At 42.6% G+C, this 15,814-nt stretch overlaps 1 protein-coding gene across 1 annotated transcript in view; it reads right to left on the bottom strand.

Moving 5' to 3' along the window:
- Positions 1–834: 834 nt before the first annotated feature.
- The window catches only part of LOC115567566 (small conductance calcium-activated potassium channel protein 2), a 51,144-nt gene continuing 36,164 nt past the window's right edge, over positions 835–15,814 (bottom strand). The window contains 4 exon segments of the mRNA XM_075488152.1: positions 835–3,835; positions 4,855–4,924; positions 7,460–7,587; positions 15,466–15,576. Coding sequence (XP_075344267.1) covers positions 3,407–3,835; positions 4,855–4,924; positions 7,460–7,587; positions 15,466–15,576 — 738 coding nt within the window. The 3' untranslated portion in view covers positions 835–3,406.

Below are 15,814 nucleotides of genomic sequence, written 5' to 3'. Positions count from 1 at the left end.
CTGACAGGGAGTCTGCATTAATAATACAATGACAGATTTCTTGCAATAGTTTTGTTCTGAAGGGAAAGGCAGAAATAAAGTGTCTCAGCAGTTTACTACCCAATCAATATTGCTGAAATTGTAAACACTGCTTTGCCTGAATGAGGGATTTATCCTTTTTTCCGGGTTGTATGTGCCCCCTAACAAAAAAGCCGGCCCCAACCTGGCCCCCCTATTAAAACTGGTCTAGAACAGCCACTGACTAGCTAACACTACGATCTAGTAGCTAAGTTTTCCAATTGTCTATCAAGTTTTTCCATTCAGCTAAGAATAAGAGTTAACAATTTTTTTTTTTTTACATAAAATGATCGAAAATCCAACACCTAACAGTTTTAAGCCCAAAGACAAAAAAATAATGAAGTCTTTGAAATATTATTGCAGAAACAAAATCTACTCACTTGTAAATCCGCCACAAGCAGATTAGCTAATTCTTCAACCGTCGAGTCGCTGTCAATGGTGCCGTCTCCAAATATCGCGAGAGGATGAGCAACGAAATGGGAGCTAATCCTTTTACAGCAGGGCATAGGAGAAAGTTGGCCCACATTTGACTGATAAGATATTTAAATAACAACTCTAAATTTTATTTGTTACAGTCTTTATATGCATTGTCAGGATTGTATTTCTTCTGTGGAGATGCACAAAATAAACCGAGAAATGTGCTTTGTCCCACACGGATGTTAATAGAGGGCTTAACTGAATATAAAGATAGCCAATATACCACATGAAAGTAGAATTTATATAAAATATATAAAACAAATATATAAAAAAATACAGCGACACAGAAAACATGGAAGCTGTGATGTTATAGATATATACTTTATTAATTCTCTCTGATAAAATAAAATTACAAAATAATTTCAACCTCAAACGGCACTTTCCTTGTTCATAATTATTTAACGTATTGTTAATACATATATCATAATTGTCATGACGAATGAGAAGAATACTATAGTTTAGTAATATTAGATATCAGCTATAACTGCGTTTAATCATAATGGTAGAAAAGACTAAGCAATACAAAGCTAGATTTCGTTAACAGCATACTATACAATATTCCAAGCGTATGTAATTCAGTATTCCGGCCACAGCGTGTCGCTATAAGACAGTTTTCAATATTGTCTCCATTGCAAGGGTAGGCTTGTCTCTTCTCCCATCACACCATTATAATTCCTCAGATATACCTTAGTCTCTCTTTCTATGTTTTATTGATTTCAAAAACAACTGCTCCTTCATGGCCATTCATCCTTTGTAAGGTTTATGTGTGTTCCCTTGTGTTCATCCGTAGTCCACCTGGGTCTGTTTTTAAAGCAGTGAAGAGCAGTCCATGTACAGCACTGTAACAAGTCCATGCCCAGATTTTCACAGTTATTCCCTCAGAAATATTGTCAAGATATCTGCAACGCCTCCTGCTATCTTTTGTCCCCAGTGACAGCAGCGTTCCCTGCCTCTTATTGAAGTCCATTTAAGAGAGAGCACTTTGGTTGTCGAGGTGTGTGTATATCTGTGTGTACTACGTGTGGGTGTCTGCTCCTGTGTCTGCATGGCAGTTTAAGTGATCGAGCAAGCAAAGAATGTTTTGAGTGTATTTCTTTACACGGAATACATTCATGATAACAGTGCGTTGTTTTGGGACTGCAAGCTTGAAAAAAAGAATGGCAGTAAGTAAGGTCTTCTTCCCCTCAGAAAAAGGGTCACAGACACAACCATACACTGTGAAAAAATATTAATCACACCAACTTATAATCACACAGCTAAACTAATGACTGGATTTTTTTTCTTCCATAAAGTCAATTAAATTACTAATGCAAAAATCTATAATTTTGTAATTCTACGTTTTATCAGAGAATGAAAGCAAACAAACACGACAGCATCCCAGTCAATCTGACTCCTCTTTCCTCAGGCCACCTTTCAGTAAGAGAATAAGCAGATCATTTATTATTGATGGACAACGTTTTGACTGTTATTTTAACTGTCTGCAGCAGACCTCTGGGTAGATAGTCTCCGGTTAATTTAATAACATAAAATGTGGAGCATTAAGCTTGTGCAGGGCTCTGCCAGTTGTGATATCATCTTCAAACTCGAAACAAATCGAAATGCCACTTCAAGAAATGCTTGCGTTGCAAATCTAGTATTTCACTTTGTTGTCAATTTTCTGTGGTTTTCATAAGAAACGTTCACAGAAATGAAACAAAACCAAACCCACAAATACACTTAAACATCAACTCAATCTGTAATTCAATTAACGCAGTAATAAAGTCTTGTTGTGGTTGTGTCAGACCATTATCTGCTATTGTCTCCATCAAGAAACAGACGTTACGATGACTCACACCCCTCAGTGTCATACCGACTTATTTCCGCCTTATGTGTAGTTTGTGTTGTTCAGTGAACACTTACGATTCTCCCAACCAAGTAGTTAAAATGTCACAACTCTGCATCGTAAGCCTAAACTACTGCATTAGCTAACAGCCACAAAAGATAAGTCGTTTGGATGAATATTTTTTACAGTGTGTTTACATTGCTTGGCAGTGCTCTGTGGAGATTGACAGTGCAATGAGTGCTTGGCAGTATAGGCTTTAGTATTACGTTGTGGGCTACTACGTTAATGTATTTGTGTGAGTGTAAATAGGGCCTGCGTCGTGAAAAGTATTTACGTTTTGTGCTGTGTTAACTTGTATTGCGTGGATGGTATTGGATATAAGTTGTGTGTGTGTGTGTGTGTGTGTGTGTGTGTGTGTGCGGTGCATGCCACTAGTTTTTTTTTTTTAAATCATGGTCGTATTGATCGAACCTTCTGTTAAAGGGATGCTCGTTGACACACAATTAGCATTCAGATAGAAAATACATCATAAGGATAAAAAGTCATGGTCATTAATTCCTGATGAAGGGAGAGAGAGATTGTGAGAGGGGGGAGGAAGGAGGGAGAGAGAGAGACAGAGGGGAGAGAGAGATAGAGAATAAAAGGCCCTTTTTTCAGTAATTGGAGTGGATTCCATTTAGGAGCTTTGAGTTCATATAATTATTCCTCGTTATTTCTCCTCCTCTCTCCTTCCCCCTCCTTGTCCTCTCTACCTCCATTTCTCACCCTCTTGACATTCTTCCTCCCCCTCGCACCTTTTAGAGTCTCCATTTTATCTCCATTCTTCTTCTCCTTCCCCCGTCAAGGAAAGAGCCCCAAAGTCCCTAACATGTCTCATCATTCACACAGGCCCTCCATCTTAATCCCATTATTTTTTTTTCTCATAGTCTTGTCTTCATCCCTCTCTCATGGAGCGCTAGTTTCTGAGGATCACCTCACATATTCTCTCCTCTCTCTCCCTCTCCCTGTTTCTTCTCCTTATTTGTCCACTCCTGCTCCTCAGAGCTGTCTTCAGCAGCTAGAAGTGCAGGTGTTGAGGTTGGGACTAGCCTCCAGGCTCCCCTCTGGGCTCAGTGGTGGGGGTGACAGAGGGGACTCCAGGGCCAAGGAAGGGGCCTGGGATAGAGCCGGTGCTGGAGATGGGACCTGGACTGGAGAAACTGAAGCTGGAGCAGTGGTTAAAGAGGAAGCTGGGGACAGTGGGACCACAGCACCTCCTCCTCCCCCACCACCTCCTCTACCATCCCTTGAGTCCCTCTCTCGGAGCAAGTGGACCAGGGCAGCGTGCTGGGCGCTGAGAGTGGCCGAGAGGTGGGCAGGCAGGGTGTTGAAGCCGGCGGTGAGCTGCTCCACCCGCGTCTCCAGGGAGAGCATCTGGCGCTCCAAGTCCTCGCTGCGGTCGTTGAGCTCTGACATGAGCTCATACATGACGCTCTGCATCTGTGAGAGGAGAGGAGAGAGGAGAGGAGATGAGAGGACAAGAGAGGAGAGTGGGAGATGACTTAGTGCACACAGAGTACTTCGAAGACGGGAGACAGCTTGCAAATACGTAAAAGGAGTATAATAAGGCTTGCTTTAGTAAAGCTTTTTTGGAGCAAATTCTTTTGTATTGAATAAGCAGTCAGTGAAAGTAAAAGAGAGTGAAGTAAATGTGGAAAGAGGGCAAGCACGAGGCTGGGGATGAGTGAGTAAGACACTGTGCAAGAGGAAAAAATGTCCAAGAGGGAGTAGAAGCTGGAGTGAAGAGGAGGCTGGAGGGAAATCTCTGTGTGGGCGTTATAACATCGTGAAGAAAGAGAGAATAAGAGATAGGAGAGAGAGGCTGAAAGGAAGGCCTTGTCCCTGCCTTGCACATCCTGGCCTCCGTAACCATGGTAAGCACACAAGTGGCCAATTGAGATGGAGTCATTGAGATGGCATAATTGCAAAATATTTGGTGCTAAAGGCAGCGCTTCCTGGAAAGAGACACACACACACACACACACACACACACACACACCCTCGCTCGATCGTTTTCCACCCTCTTATTCAAGTCTCCATCTCACTCCCTCTCCTCTCTCCTCTCTCTCCTTTTCACGATTACACTCTCACGCAGACTCTCTCACACACACACACACACACACACACACACACGCACACACACACACACACACGCACACACACACACACACACACTCACATTCTCACTCAGACACCCACACGGTAACAGAAAAACATGAGCACTCCCCTCCCTCCTCTCATTTCCTCCTCGCTCTCTCACTCAGTCATCCCTGTTTTAACACTTGTTCCGTTTGTTGCTAGGAGACACAAAGCCACATAAACAGGCAGGTCAGCACTGAAATGGAGGAATGCTGTGCTATATTTTGTTGGGCAAAGGCATGCTAGGTATAAATTACTTATCTGTACGATGGCTATGTGTCTCACAAGTGTGTGTGTGTGTGTGTGTGTGTGTGTCTCACCTTTGAGAGGTCCACTAGTGTGTTGGCCTGATCACTGAGTTTCCTCTGCTCCATTTTCACACTGCGTAATCTGCAAACACATACACACACGTTAAATACACGCGCACACACACATAGACAGTTAAAACCCAGTAAATACACAGTAGCCGGTCCAGAGAGCTAATCCCCTCGGGTGTAGACAACAACAATGTGGAGCGGTCACCTTGCCTATTTCGGCTTTATTTCTACCTGCAGTGTGTCGCTTGAATTGGATGTGAACACACCGCGAGCAGACAGTGTGCTGCTCTGTGAACACTGTAATTTTGTATTGAAGGTGAAAGTGTACATACATTAAAATAAAGTGTATTGCCTACAATATGGCCACCCGTCGAAGGTCACTCCAAACAAATAGGGAGCAGCATATCAGCAAACCTCTTACTGCTGCTCAATAAACTGTTCTAGCAAACTGCAACTGCCATTAGCTAGTTAGCTCAGCTAGGCCATGCAGCTAGTAGCCCTGTTAGCCGACTTGAGTCTGCCTGGAGTCGACCTGACATCATGACGGGAGTCACCGTAGCCAGGGCAATAGGGCGAACTGCGAACATGGCTGGACACCGGTCTGGGAATGGCAACAGCCTCTGAGGTCAAAGGATGCTAGTTTGACATCATGGGATAGAGTATGGAGGTGATTGTCAGCATTACTGATGGAGACAGGCATGGACATGAGAGGTGTGAAGTGTGAAAGAAGCGAGCAGGGGGCGAGAAACTAGAATATTTTCATACTTTTCTTATTCACTGAATTGAGGATTTATTTCGACCAAAGCGGAGGTGATTGTGGAAAGACAAACCAAAATGTTTTGGTGAGATTTATTTGGTGTCTCTTGACTTTGAATGGAGTGTTTTTTTTTGTTTTTTTTTAAGATGAGGTAACGAGGCAATTAAGCTCGACATAGTTCAGTAAAAGAGACCAACTTGAATTCAGAAATTGTACAGTTGCATCTTCTGTCCATAAAGAACTAAGCATAGAAATATTTACTTTCTTGACATTTTGTGAGTTTATGTTGTTTATTTGTAAGAGATAAAACTAAAAATGTGAAACGTGTCAAACTAGCCACTCGCATTCACCCAACCAGCTGAAACTAAAGGGGGCTATCGGAGTGGTAGCACAAGACATGATGGACCAAGGATAGCTGTTCTGCATGCTAACTTCAGCAGACACACTGTCGCTTCTTCACATTCTGTTGATAATGTTCTTGTTTTTGTTGTTTAAATTAAAATTCAGAAATTCTGGCCATACCTTTCACACTGTGCCTTCAGTGTTGAAATAAGAAAGCCCTTAAAGGTGCATTATGCTGTTTTGTGGAGTACATTTTAATCAAAAGATTTTTATGCCTAACCAAATTAAATAAACAAAGTCTCTTCATTTCCATGACTAAATAAACTGAATAAAGAAAATGACCTAAACAGACATCTCAATTTCATACTGTTTTACTTTGTTTATATGTGTCCGACGCTTCCAACTTTCTCAAAAAACTTATTTCAAGCTTTATTTTCCTCTGAGAACAGCTTGTTTATTCACTTAAGTTTGCAAATATTACAATTTTGACTTAATTTCAATTTCTTCTCTAAAACTACATGAAGCTTTAAAATCTAGAATCGAAAGAAAAGGATAGATTTTTATCAAGAAACCTTCAGGGGAATAACACCTATGGGGAAACAAGTTTAGGGGAAGAAAATTAGATAAGATACAATAAATCGCCTTTCTTCAGTCCAATTAAAAATAGGACATGGCTGAATCTCAAACCACAAAACAACAATTAGTGAACTGAAGGTCTAATCTGTGTTTTCATACAACAAACCCTGTGGCGTCCGTCATTATAATGAAGCGCAGACTGGTTTTATGAGGCTGCAGACTCCGAGGAACTTATCTCCTTGTTACATGGCCCAGGATGAAAAGTACTCATATGCCCTAAAATGACCCTGCTACTGTGCTCACAGAGTCTCATCGACAGTCTTTATGTAACAATTAAAACAGCCTGAGGTCTCTTGACTCTCTTGGCTTTTTGAAGGCACTTGTTAATGTTCTCCAGTCTAGACCGAACTGTTAGAAGATCAAAGAGGCAAGCAACAAAGACGAGCCACTTAATTGTGATGCCAGACAGTGGATATACAAACATCTTTGAGTCAAACAACCTTTAACAAGACAGGCTCCCTATTAAAACATAACTAAACAATGCATGATTAAGTTGTGCTGTACGTATCAACAACACTCCTCAGCAGAGATACTATGATGATCAGAGTGTCTAATAGTACACAACGCACTGATCATCCAGTCCCTCAACTGTATTTGCCTGGAGTGAACTTGCCCTTTAGCAGATGATGATTCATTTTATGTGTGTGAGTGGTGTGTGTGTGTATGTGTGTGTGTGTGTGTGTGTGTGTGAGAGAGAGAGTGTAGGGATTCATGCACTTTATCGGATTATCAATGTGATTCAAACTGTGGGTGGATAGAAAGTACAACTGATTTCAAAGGACAAGATCAACTTCACTGTTATGTACGTGTGTGAGCTTCTGCATGCGTATGTGTGTGTGTGTGTGTGTGTGTGAGTGTTAGGTGTGGTCTCACTGATGTATAGCCTGGAGGAACTTCCGCTGGTGTTTGCGGACTCTGGAGTGGTCGATCTTCTTCATCAGCTTGGTGTGTTTGTAGATGAGCCAGGTTTCCCTCAGCACGTTAGCCGCTGCGTTCTTTATCTGCTCCCAGACGATCGACACACGCACAGACACACACAGACACACACAGACACACACAGACACACACACACACACACACACACACACACACACACACACACTGTTAGCAACAGGTAGCCCTTGGCAACTGAAGCAGGCAACAGGTTTACCCACCCCTGTTCTCTTTCTCTTATTCCCTCCGTTTGCTATTGTCTCCCTGCAAAGGGAAAAAAAACAAACCATCGTTCTCCTCTTAGACGTTGCCCTCATTCTCTCTGTCTTCTCCCTTCACACACCGGCTTGCTTGCCAATGCCTTTCATAAACAGCTCGCTCCTTAGGGAGATTTGGCAATGAGAACCAACAGGAGTCTCTCCCTCATGCACACTCCTCTCTTTTCTCTCTGTCTGTCTATATGGCACATTATATCGTAGACCTACTCAAATGGACTGCATTATCTTGGCTGGTTGGGAGTCATTTACTTCAGTACCATTGCGGTTCATTAAAACCAGCGATATTCCATTTAATCATGACATTAACGGAAAGAAACAATGGCGGCGTTACTGCATTTAAACTAGCTGTCAAAAACAATCCTCATCCCAGCAGAAGAGACTGTTGGGAGAGGGAGAGGGTCATGGTAATGATGCTCAGCTCAGTCAATGGCAGGATGGTTATTTTTCTTCATGTTACTGGTAAGACAGGCTTCTGATGTCTTTGAGGTTGCTGTGATTTATTAAACAAAAATTGTTCAAAATGTCAGGCTCAAGAAGATTTATGTGACACGGATCAGGCTTCTACCACATGAATTCATTTCCATATCTGCAATCTGTATGTTTCGTGCACTGTATGTGGTTATACGTTGCTATGTAATTATGACACAGGGGTATGACACCCAGCAAAAAAAAAAAAGAAAAAAAAGCGCGGGTGGATACCACAGAGATGGCAGAAGGGAGAGAGAATCTGTAAGGACATAAATTGAATGAGAGACTTCAAAGAGATGCTGAGCGCTAAACAAAGAACAATTATACCCCCGTCTGAGGAGCACAAAAGACCCCGGCAGCTTGGCTAATCAGCACCTATCCACTGCAGTCAAGGACTGCTCGCACACATACACACCTACACATACACACGCACAGACAAACACACTATTGGCTACGGATGAAGAGAGAAGGAGGCTCTGGGCCTTGCAGATGTGTTTTCAATGACACCGAGGAAGTCAAACCAAAATGAGCTAATCCAACATACTATGGGAGATTGAGATTGAGCCACACAGCCATCCAATCACTCTTGATGACAGCTGGCACCACAGATGTATGATTTCTTACCTTTACACAGCTCGTGCGCTGTTAAGATACTCAAATAAAGCACGTAAATCTCATTTGAAAGTTTAAAAAATGTTTATGTTGAGGTCACACGCCATGACAAATGGGATTTGGATGTTAAAGGGCTGGAGTGTGAGGTAAACCCTGCTATCCCGTGTTTCTCCCGCTAGGCCTCATCTCCCAGTGTGTATCAATAGGATTACAGAACTCCCATCCATTTGGCAGGGACAGGGACAGGGACAGGCACTGACAGAGCTGCAAAGATCTTGAAGAGGCATCATCAAAATAAAGACATGCTAGTACAGCAACCACTGCCACATTAATGTCAACATCACTTCTAATTTCTTGATTAGATATCTTTTTAACCCTCCTCTTATCTCTTATCTAAGTGTATGTGTCATGTACATTATGTCCCTTTGCTGACTACTTATATACGCCCCATACATCCAAAATACCTCTTACGCGGCAGGTAAAATGTACAAATCTACATAAAATCGCACTGATTGGCCTGAAATGGGAAAGAAAGATCTTATTAATGTTTCAGTGGCTTCATTACAGAGCCCCAGGGTGGCTGCAGCAAGAGGGAAAACAAATATCCGGCCCGCGTTTTACTACATCGAGTGCTTGAAATGCAATAGCAATGCACATTTCAAGAGATACAATCTGCTCCCAAGCATTTAGAGATGTTAAACATTAAGAGATAATAGCAGGGTTAGTGTCAAATTTAAATCACAGGTACTTACATTGTTGGATAATTGCAAACGAGTGTCAGTGATAGTCAGGAAAAAGTTAATTTGTCCTGATTATGTGAGAACAAAACACACTTTCTCAAGTTCTAATCATGAGCCAGGTTACTGAAGAGCACATTTAATACCCCTCATATCTACAGGCCCACTGGTAAATTGATATGTCAAATCCTATTTATCGGCTGATTAATCATTGCGGGCTGAGTGAAATATGATGAACGATGGCATCTTGTGCCTGCCTGGACGGCTTGCCGAGGAAGTTTTCACACAAACTTCCTGTCCAGCAGTGCAGAGGGAGCCTGTTGCTCTGCTTCGGGCCATTTAATTAGACGATGCGAACGCTTCACCCCTCATTCAAATCCTGGGAGCTGCTCCACATGCAAATAACAGGGAGTGATGAGACCACACTGTCTGTATCTTGCAGCTAATTCCCCACAACACCACTCAGTATTTTTCTTTCCCTCTCCTCCTGGGAGTTAATATAGAAACGGCGGCAAAGACGACAACTCAACATGAGGCGCAAAGAATACTCCACAAGAAACCAAACGACGGCAGCAGCAGCCATCCCCGGACCATATGGCTTGTACTTGGGCAACCATGTTGGGGCCATATGGCTGGTTTGGGTCAAATATCTGTTCTGGCTGCTCCCCTACATGGCACACCTTATGGCAGGTACAAGAAAAATCTGTTAAGGCAAGGGGTTCCCACACCTCAGCATGTTGGGTGGTTGATGACATATTGCTGAGTATGAATCAATCAGTATAAATAGATATATTTTAGAAATGTCATCACAGTTAATACGGCCGCATTATTAAAATAGGAGTGCCAGCTCTTTAAAATAAGCATGGGATCGAATATTACCATATTAAATGAAATAATATAAAAAAATGGATTAGGCTCTGACACTTCATTGGTTGCTCATGGAAGGAAACAAACAACATTGTTTTGATTCCTCTTCCGTAGTGATGGAGACATTTGTCAAGCATCAGAGGGAAGAGCCGAGACGCCTGACCCCTGCCAACCCAGCAAAGCATTAATAACCTGTGTATGCAATTAGTAATTATACGCTGTGGTGCTAGAGATTCAATGGTGTTTTCAAGGAGAGCACAAAACATAAACAAACAGGCCAATTACCTTGGCAACAACCTTCCATGTGGCACAGTGACACGTGGCCTCACCTGCTCTGACCTTCCCTTCACAGCCAGGGTGACAAAAGGAAAAGAGACAAGTCACACACACACACACACACACACACACACACACACACACACACACACACACACACACACACACACACACACACACACACACACACACACTAACACGGTCGCACATCCACGGATGCCCAGAAACACAGGACAGGAGAGGGATCGCAGAGAGCTTTAAAATAATAACTGTCTTCTATTAGTTGTACTCATTTTTTTGTCTCCTGAATGAGGTCATTGGTGAGAAAACATTGCCAGCACACCACCGAGAACCTCTCATGAATGTCGACGGTGCACTCTGGTTAAATTGGTATAAAAAAAAGTGAAAAAAAAAAGTGCACAACATCAAAGAGATGTGTAAATGTATTCGTGGAGTGTCAAATCAATTTCTGCCGCTGTCACAATACGTCCACACTAATAGTGACGTGTTGGAGGATCAGTTATTTTTACCGTGCCGAGTGAAGGCTAGCTTCGTGGAACTATTCGGGGGGTCTAGATTGCTCCCATTTGGCTAGTGGTGTAAACATTGGAAGGCATCGCAGCACCTCCTCCTTGGCCGGGTCCCAGAGTGTACTCTCTGAATATTCAGGGCGGGTTGAAGCTCTGAATATGCCACAGGGACTTATAAAAGTGCTCTGAATTAACCAATGGCCCGGAGTGGAGGCAGAATAAATACAGTCGGAGTGCAGATTTATAGAAAGACCTCACATTTTCAACTTTGGAACCTGACTTCAAAAGCTTGGAATAAAAGTACTGACCTCAGAAACACAAGGTTAGCCACATTCACAAGGTCAAACCACTTTCTGCTTCAGCGAATGGCATTTAATAGACATGGTAGTGCCATCCAAAGGAAGGAGACACCACTTAGCCTACTGTACAGTAAGTGTGTCGCCTTTTTTACAGTGTCGAGGGTGCTCTTTGAATATTCAAGGCGATGTTCCGACTGGATAAACTTCAACAGTGCTCTGAAATAACCAATACTTCAGTATGGTGCCACACAAGCATGTCAACCTATGGCCTAACCCTAAAAACACACGTTGAATGGCCCGCATCGGGACAACAAGCCCTGACATAGAACACGAGAATTCACAACCTCACACACACACCATCGACTTAGGAGCTACGTCAACGGTTATTTAATTAACACCAGTGTTAATCCTATCAAAGGGTGGGGAACACTTCACTTCACTGAACACTGCATGAAAATGAACCCTGTGCATTGAACTCTAGACGATGATTTTAAAAGCACATGATAAGGTTAAAAGGACCTCAGCACCCAATCTGCACCGCACAAGATCTCAAGATTTCAACTTCAGTCCTGTCGGGCGTGTCTGAAAATCAGATCAGAGGATGAAAGCGGAGAAGACTCAAATGATGCAAAGTGAAAATATTTTGAAGTATGTGTCAGAAAGTGTCAAAAGCACCGCACGTATTTGGACTCAAAATGATCTGTCGGAGGAAATGTTATTTTCCTGCGTGCTGGAGTTTGTTTGGTACTGCGTTAGGCACCAGTGAACAACCACAGCCGACACCCTTTCTTTACGACACGACACACATGTAAAGACAAAGACAATGACATCAAACACAAATATTACCAGGAACACGGTTCACTGGCTGAGCGCTCGGCTGATTGACATTTAATTGACATTCTTGTTATGACTTCAAAGGGAAGGAATCACCGGTTCACTGATGTAGAAGGCCAGTGTATGTGCTTTTGTGCCTCTATGTGTGTGTCCGCACACATATGAAGATGGCAGGATGAAGAGTCCGTTGTTGCATTATTCATTACCGAGCCTTGAGTGATTGTACTCTCTTCTTACGATGATGTGGCAGGGAATGGCCCCCACCATGTAAATCAATGTGGATACAACAACTTCAATCACGGGTCTCTCAGTAATAGAGGGCAGGAGACAATTACCATCGCATAAACCCAAGACCCTTTGAAGGAAATGTCACCAAGCAGCATGCTGTATTGAGCTGAATGGAACTGCTTTTTGGCACCTCCCTTTACCTGAAGACTGGCTTTGTTAAGATGGTGATTTATTGATTTTAGGAGGACATTCACATTGAAATGTTTGGTATTCTTCTTTATGATTTAAGATGTGAATAACCCCCAACAGTTTAAAAAAAAAATCTATTTCAATGAATGGCATCGCGATGGCTTATACAAGCTACAAAAAAAACATTACTTTCAATTGGATTTCAGGAACATGAAACTACGGTTGCCAGGTTATGTGGAGTAGCTCAATTAATTTCAAAATCTAATTATGAGTTGATTTTGAATATATTCACATACTGCGGGCCATGTGTTTAACAGCAGAATTAACATACAAATAGGATTTGCAAATTGGTGTGAGGCTGATTCTTTAGTTTATTTACTGTCACAGTAACCAGCTAAGGTAATAAAACCGCCCAGTGCAACCCTTCAACCAGCCCAAGTCAGTTTTAGCAACACCATGAGCTCAAACTAATGAATTAACTGTTTGGCTCTTCCCACTCCAAATTGGCACCAATATGACAAATATGATTGCATTTGTATGAGTAGCTTGAATGCAAAAGCTCAGGCTAGTTGTTCTGTGATGCTACATGCTAATGCGAGTATGCTGATATGCTAACATGTTTCTTCAAACGCTAATACGCATTACATTAGGCCTTGATGTAATCTGGGGCGTTATAAGAGAAAGAGAAGAAAGCAATAAGAAAGCACAGCGGTTGTATGACACGATTCCCACCTCTCTGCCAAACCCAATCACCTGTTCTATATCAGCCAGAACAGGATTCACATCCGCCTATTGTGTTGTTGCACTGAGGCGTGGCACTTCTGGTGCAGGTGCAGACAGACTAATGCACGGGATTATAAAGAAAAGGTTTGAAAATTCAAACATTAGACATGATGTCATGCTGTTGTCGCGAAAACTTGCACGCCCGTTGTTTTATTACCTGTTGGAAAAACACATTTTTAACCTTCTTTTGGGGCAAAGTCACCAAACTTTTTAAACGTTATATATTTATCTATTTTTCACATTTGACTGGTGATTCTGTACATGTAGTTTTTTTGTCCTGGTGACCATTGATAATTAAATTATGGCTCTACTCCCATTCGTTTTGAACGGGATATGGTCTTGTTCTTTGCTCTCTTCTCTTCTTTCTGGTCTTACCCAAAAGAATAAGCCAAGACTGCTGCCTAAAAGGACTTTGGCATAATGTTTACTTTACTTTGGCTAATATCTGTTCAAAATTAAACGGCAGCTCATCCATCAGTCAAGAGATTTAACTAAAAGCCAAATATGTCAACTTGTTTGTGGTGCTATTGAGAAGGTCAGGGGATCACTGAAGTGATTAGGATATGGTTCATCCTCTGGGGAACAAAACAAAGCTTTACAAATGTCATGACAATCCATCTAAAAGTGGTAGAAATATTTTAGTCTGGGCCAAAATGTCCGATGATTAATATTAGTAGTATTCAAATTATCCAAGCCTGAATATGACAATTCCAAATCACCATGTCTTCGCCTATATAAAAATATACATATTTATTTAACTAAAGGTTAAAAAAGATTAGGTTAATAATCTTTTTATAAATTCACTTGGGGGTACACCAAATACAAAAGACAGGGAAAAAACACTTTACATGGTCAGCTGAATTCAAGATTTTGAGTAATCTACATCTAAACACACACACACACACGCACGCACGCGCGTGCGCACACACACACACACACACACACACACACACACACACACACACACACACACACACACACACACACACACACAAGCTCACACTGTTTAAGGTGCTAAACATCTTGTGAAAACAGACTGTCTGTGACCTGGTCAGAGTCTGCAGGAAGACAAGGTGAGAGCCCGGCTCCGTTAGAAAGTCTGTTTGGCGTCTCTGTCCATATTTTATCCACACACTGAAATTATTGATCTTCCCACCCCACCATTCAGTCACCCAGATACCCTGCTGCCAAAATGTACCCTACATATTTGATATGGGGGCTATTTTTAAAACTTGAGTCTTTCAACTGTATGAAAAATTGAAAAGGAGCGATGGAGGGGAGGGTATGAAAGATGGAGTGAAGAAGACAGGGAGGTGGCAAGGACGAAGGGAAGGAGGGGGGAGAGGGAGGGAAGGTGACAGAACGACATAGAGAGAGAGGGAAAGGGATTTACTGTAAGAGAGACAAATGTCAGAGGAGAGGGGCGGCAGGCGGGTCAGAGGGAAGGCCATGAGGCAGGAGAAAGATTGGAGTGAAGGGAAGGAGAGAGATGGTAAGTGAAGGGAAGGAGAGAGATGGTAAGTGAGGGTGCAGAACAGAGAGGGGGAGAAAGGGATGACCTTTCTATTGCCTTCGCTCAGTCAAATAACATGGCACACTGTCACAACAATACAAGGTGATAATGTTGGGGAGGGTAAAGGAGGGGCAGTGAAAGGACAAGCCGTTTTAACGGTCTCTCAACACTGTCTTCAACCCCGAGGCAATCTGACAATATAGCACAAAATCACCCAAAGGAGGACCAAACATCAAACCTGTGTGTGTTTTTTTAAATTATTGTCCTGTTGGATTAAATCAATTTGTGCTTCCCTTGTTTTACACTCATTCACACCACACAAGCCTACACACCCTCTTGGTGAGCTGCGTGTCCATCATGAAGTTGTGTACGTGTTTCTCGGCCTTGGTCAGCTCCAGCTTCCTGGCTACCACAGCAACCACCAGCGCCGTACAGCCTGCACCCTGAGAGAGAAGAGGGAGGGAAGGAGGGAGGGAGGGAGGGTGGAGGAGGAGGAGGAGAAAACAGAGTGCTGAGTGAGTCAGTAAAGAGGAGGAATTGGTAAATCGGTGGCTTTTTGGCGGGGGAATTAGCCCAGATGATTGAAGGGAGCGAGGACAAATATGAGGATGGGAGACGCGTGACAGAAGGAGAAGTGAATGGGAGAGAGGAGAGGATTAAGAGGGATAGCTCTGTTCCAGA

The sequence above is a fragment of the Sparus aurata genome, chromosome 17, assembly GCF_900880675.1.
Source record: "Sparus aurata chromosome 17, fSpaAur1.1, whole genome shotgun sequence".
Lineage (NCBI taxonomy): Eukaryota > Metazoa > Chordata > Actinopteri > Spariformes > Sparidae > Sparus > Sparus aurata.
The sequence above is the reverse complement of the archived record's forward strand: the minus strand, read 5'-3'. Positions and strand labels throughout refer to the sequence as shown.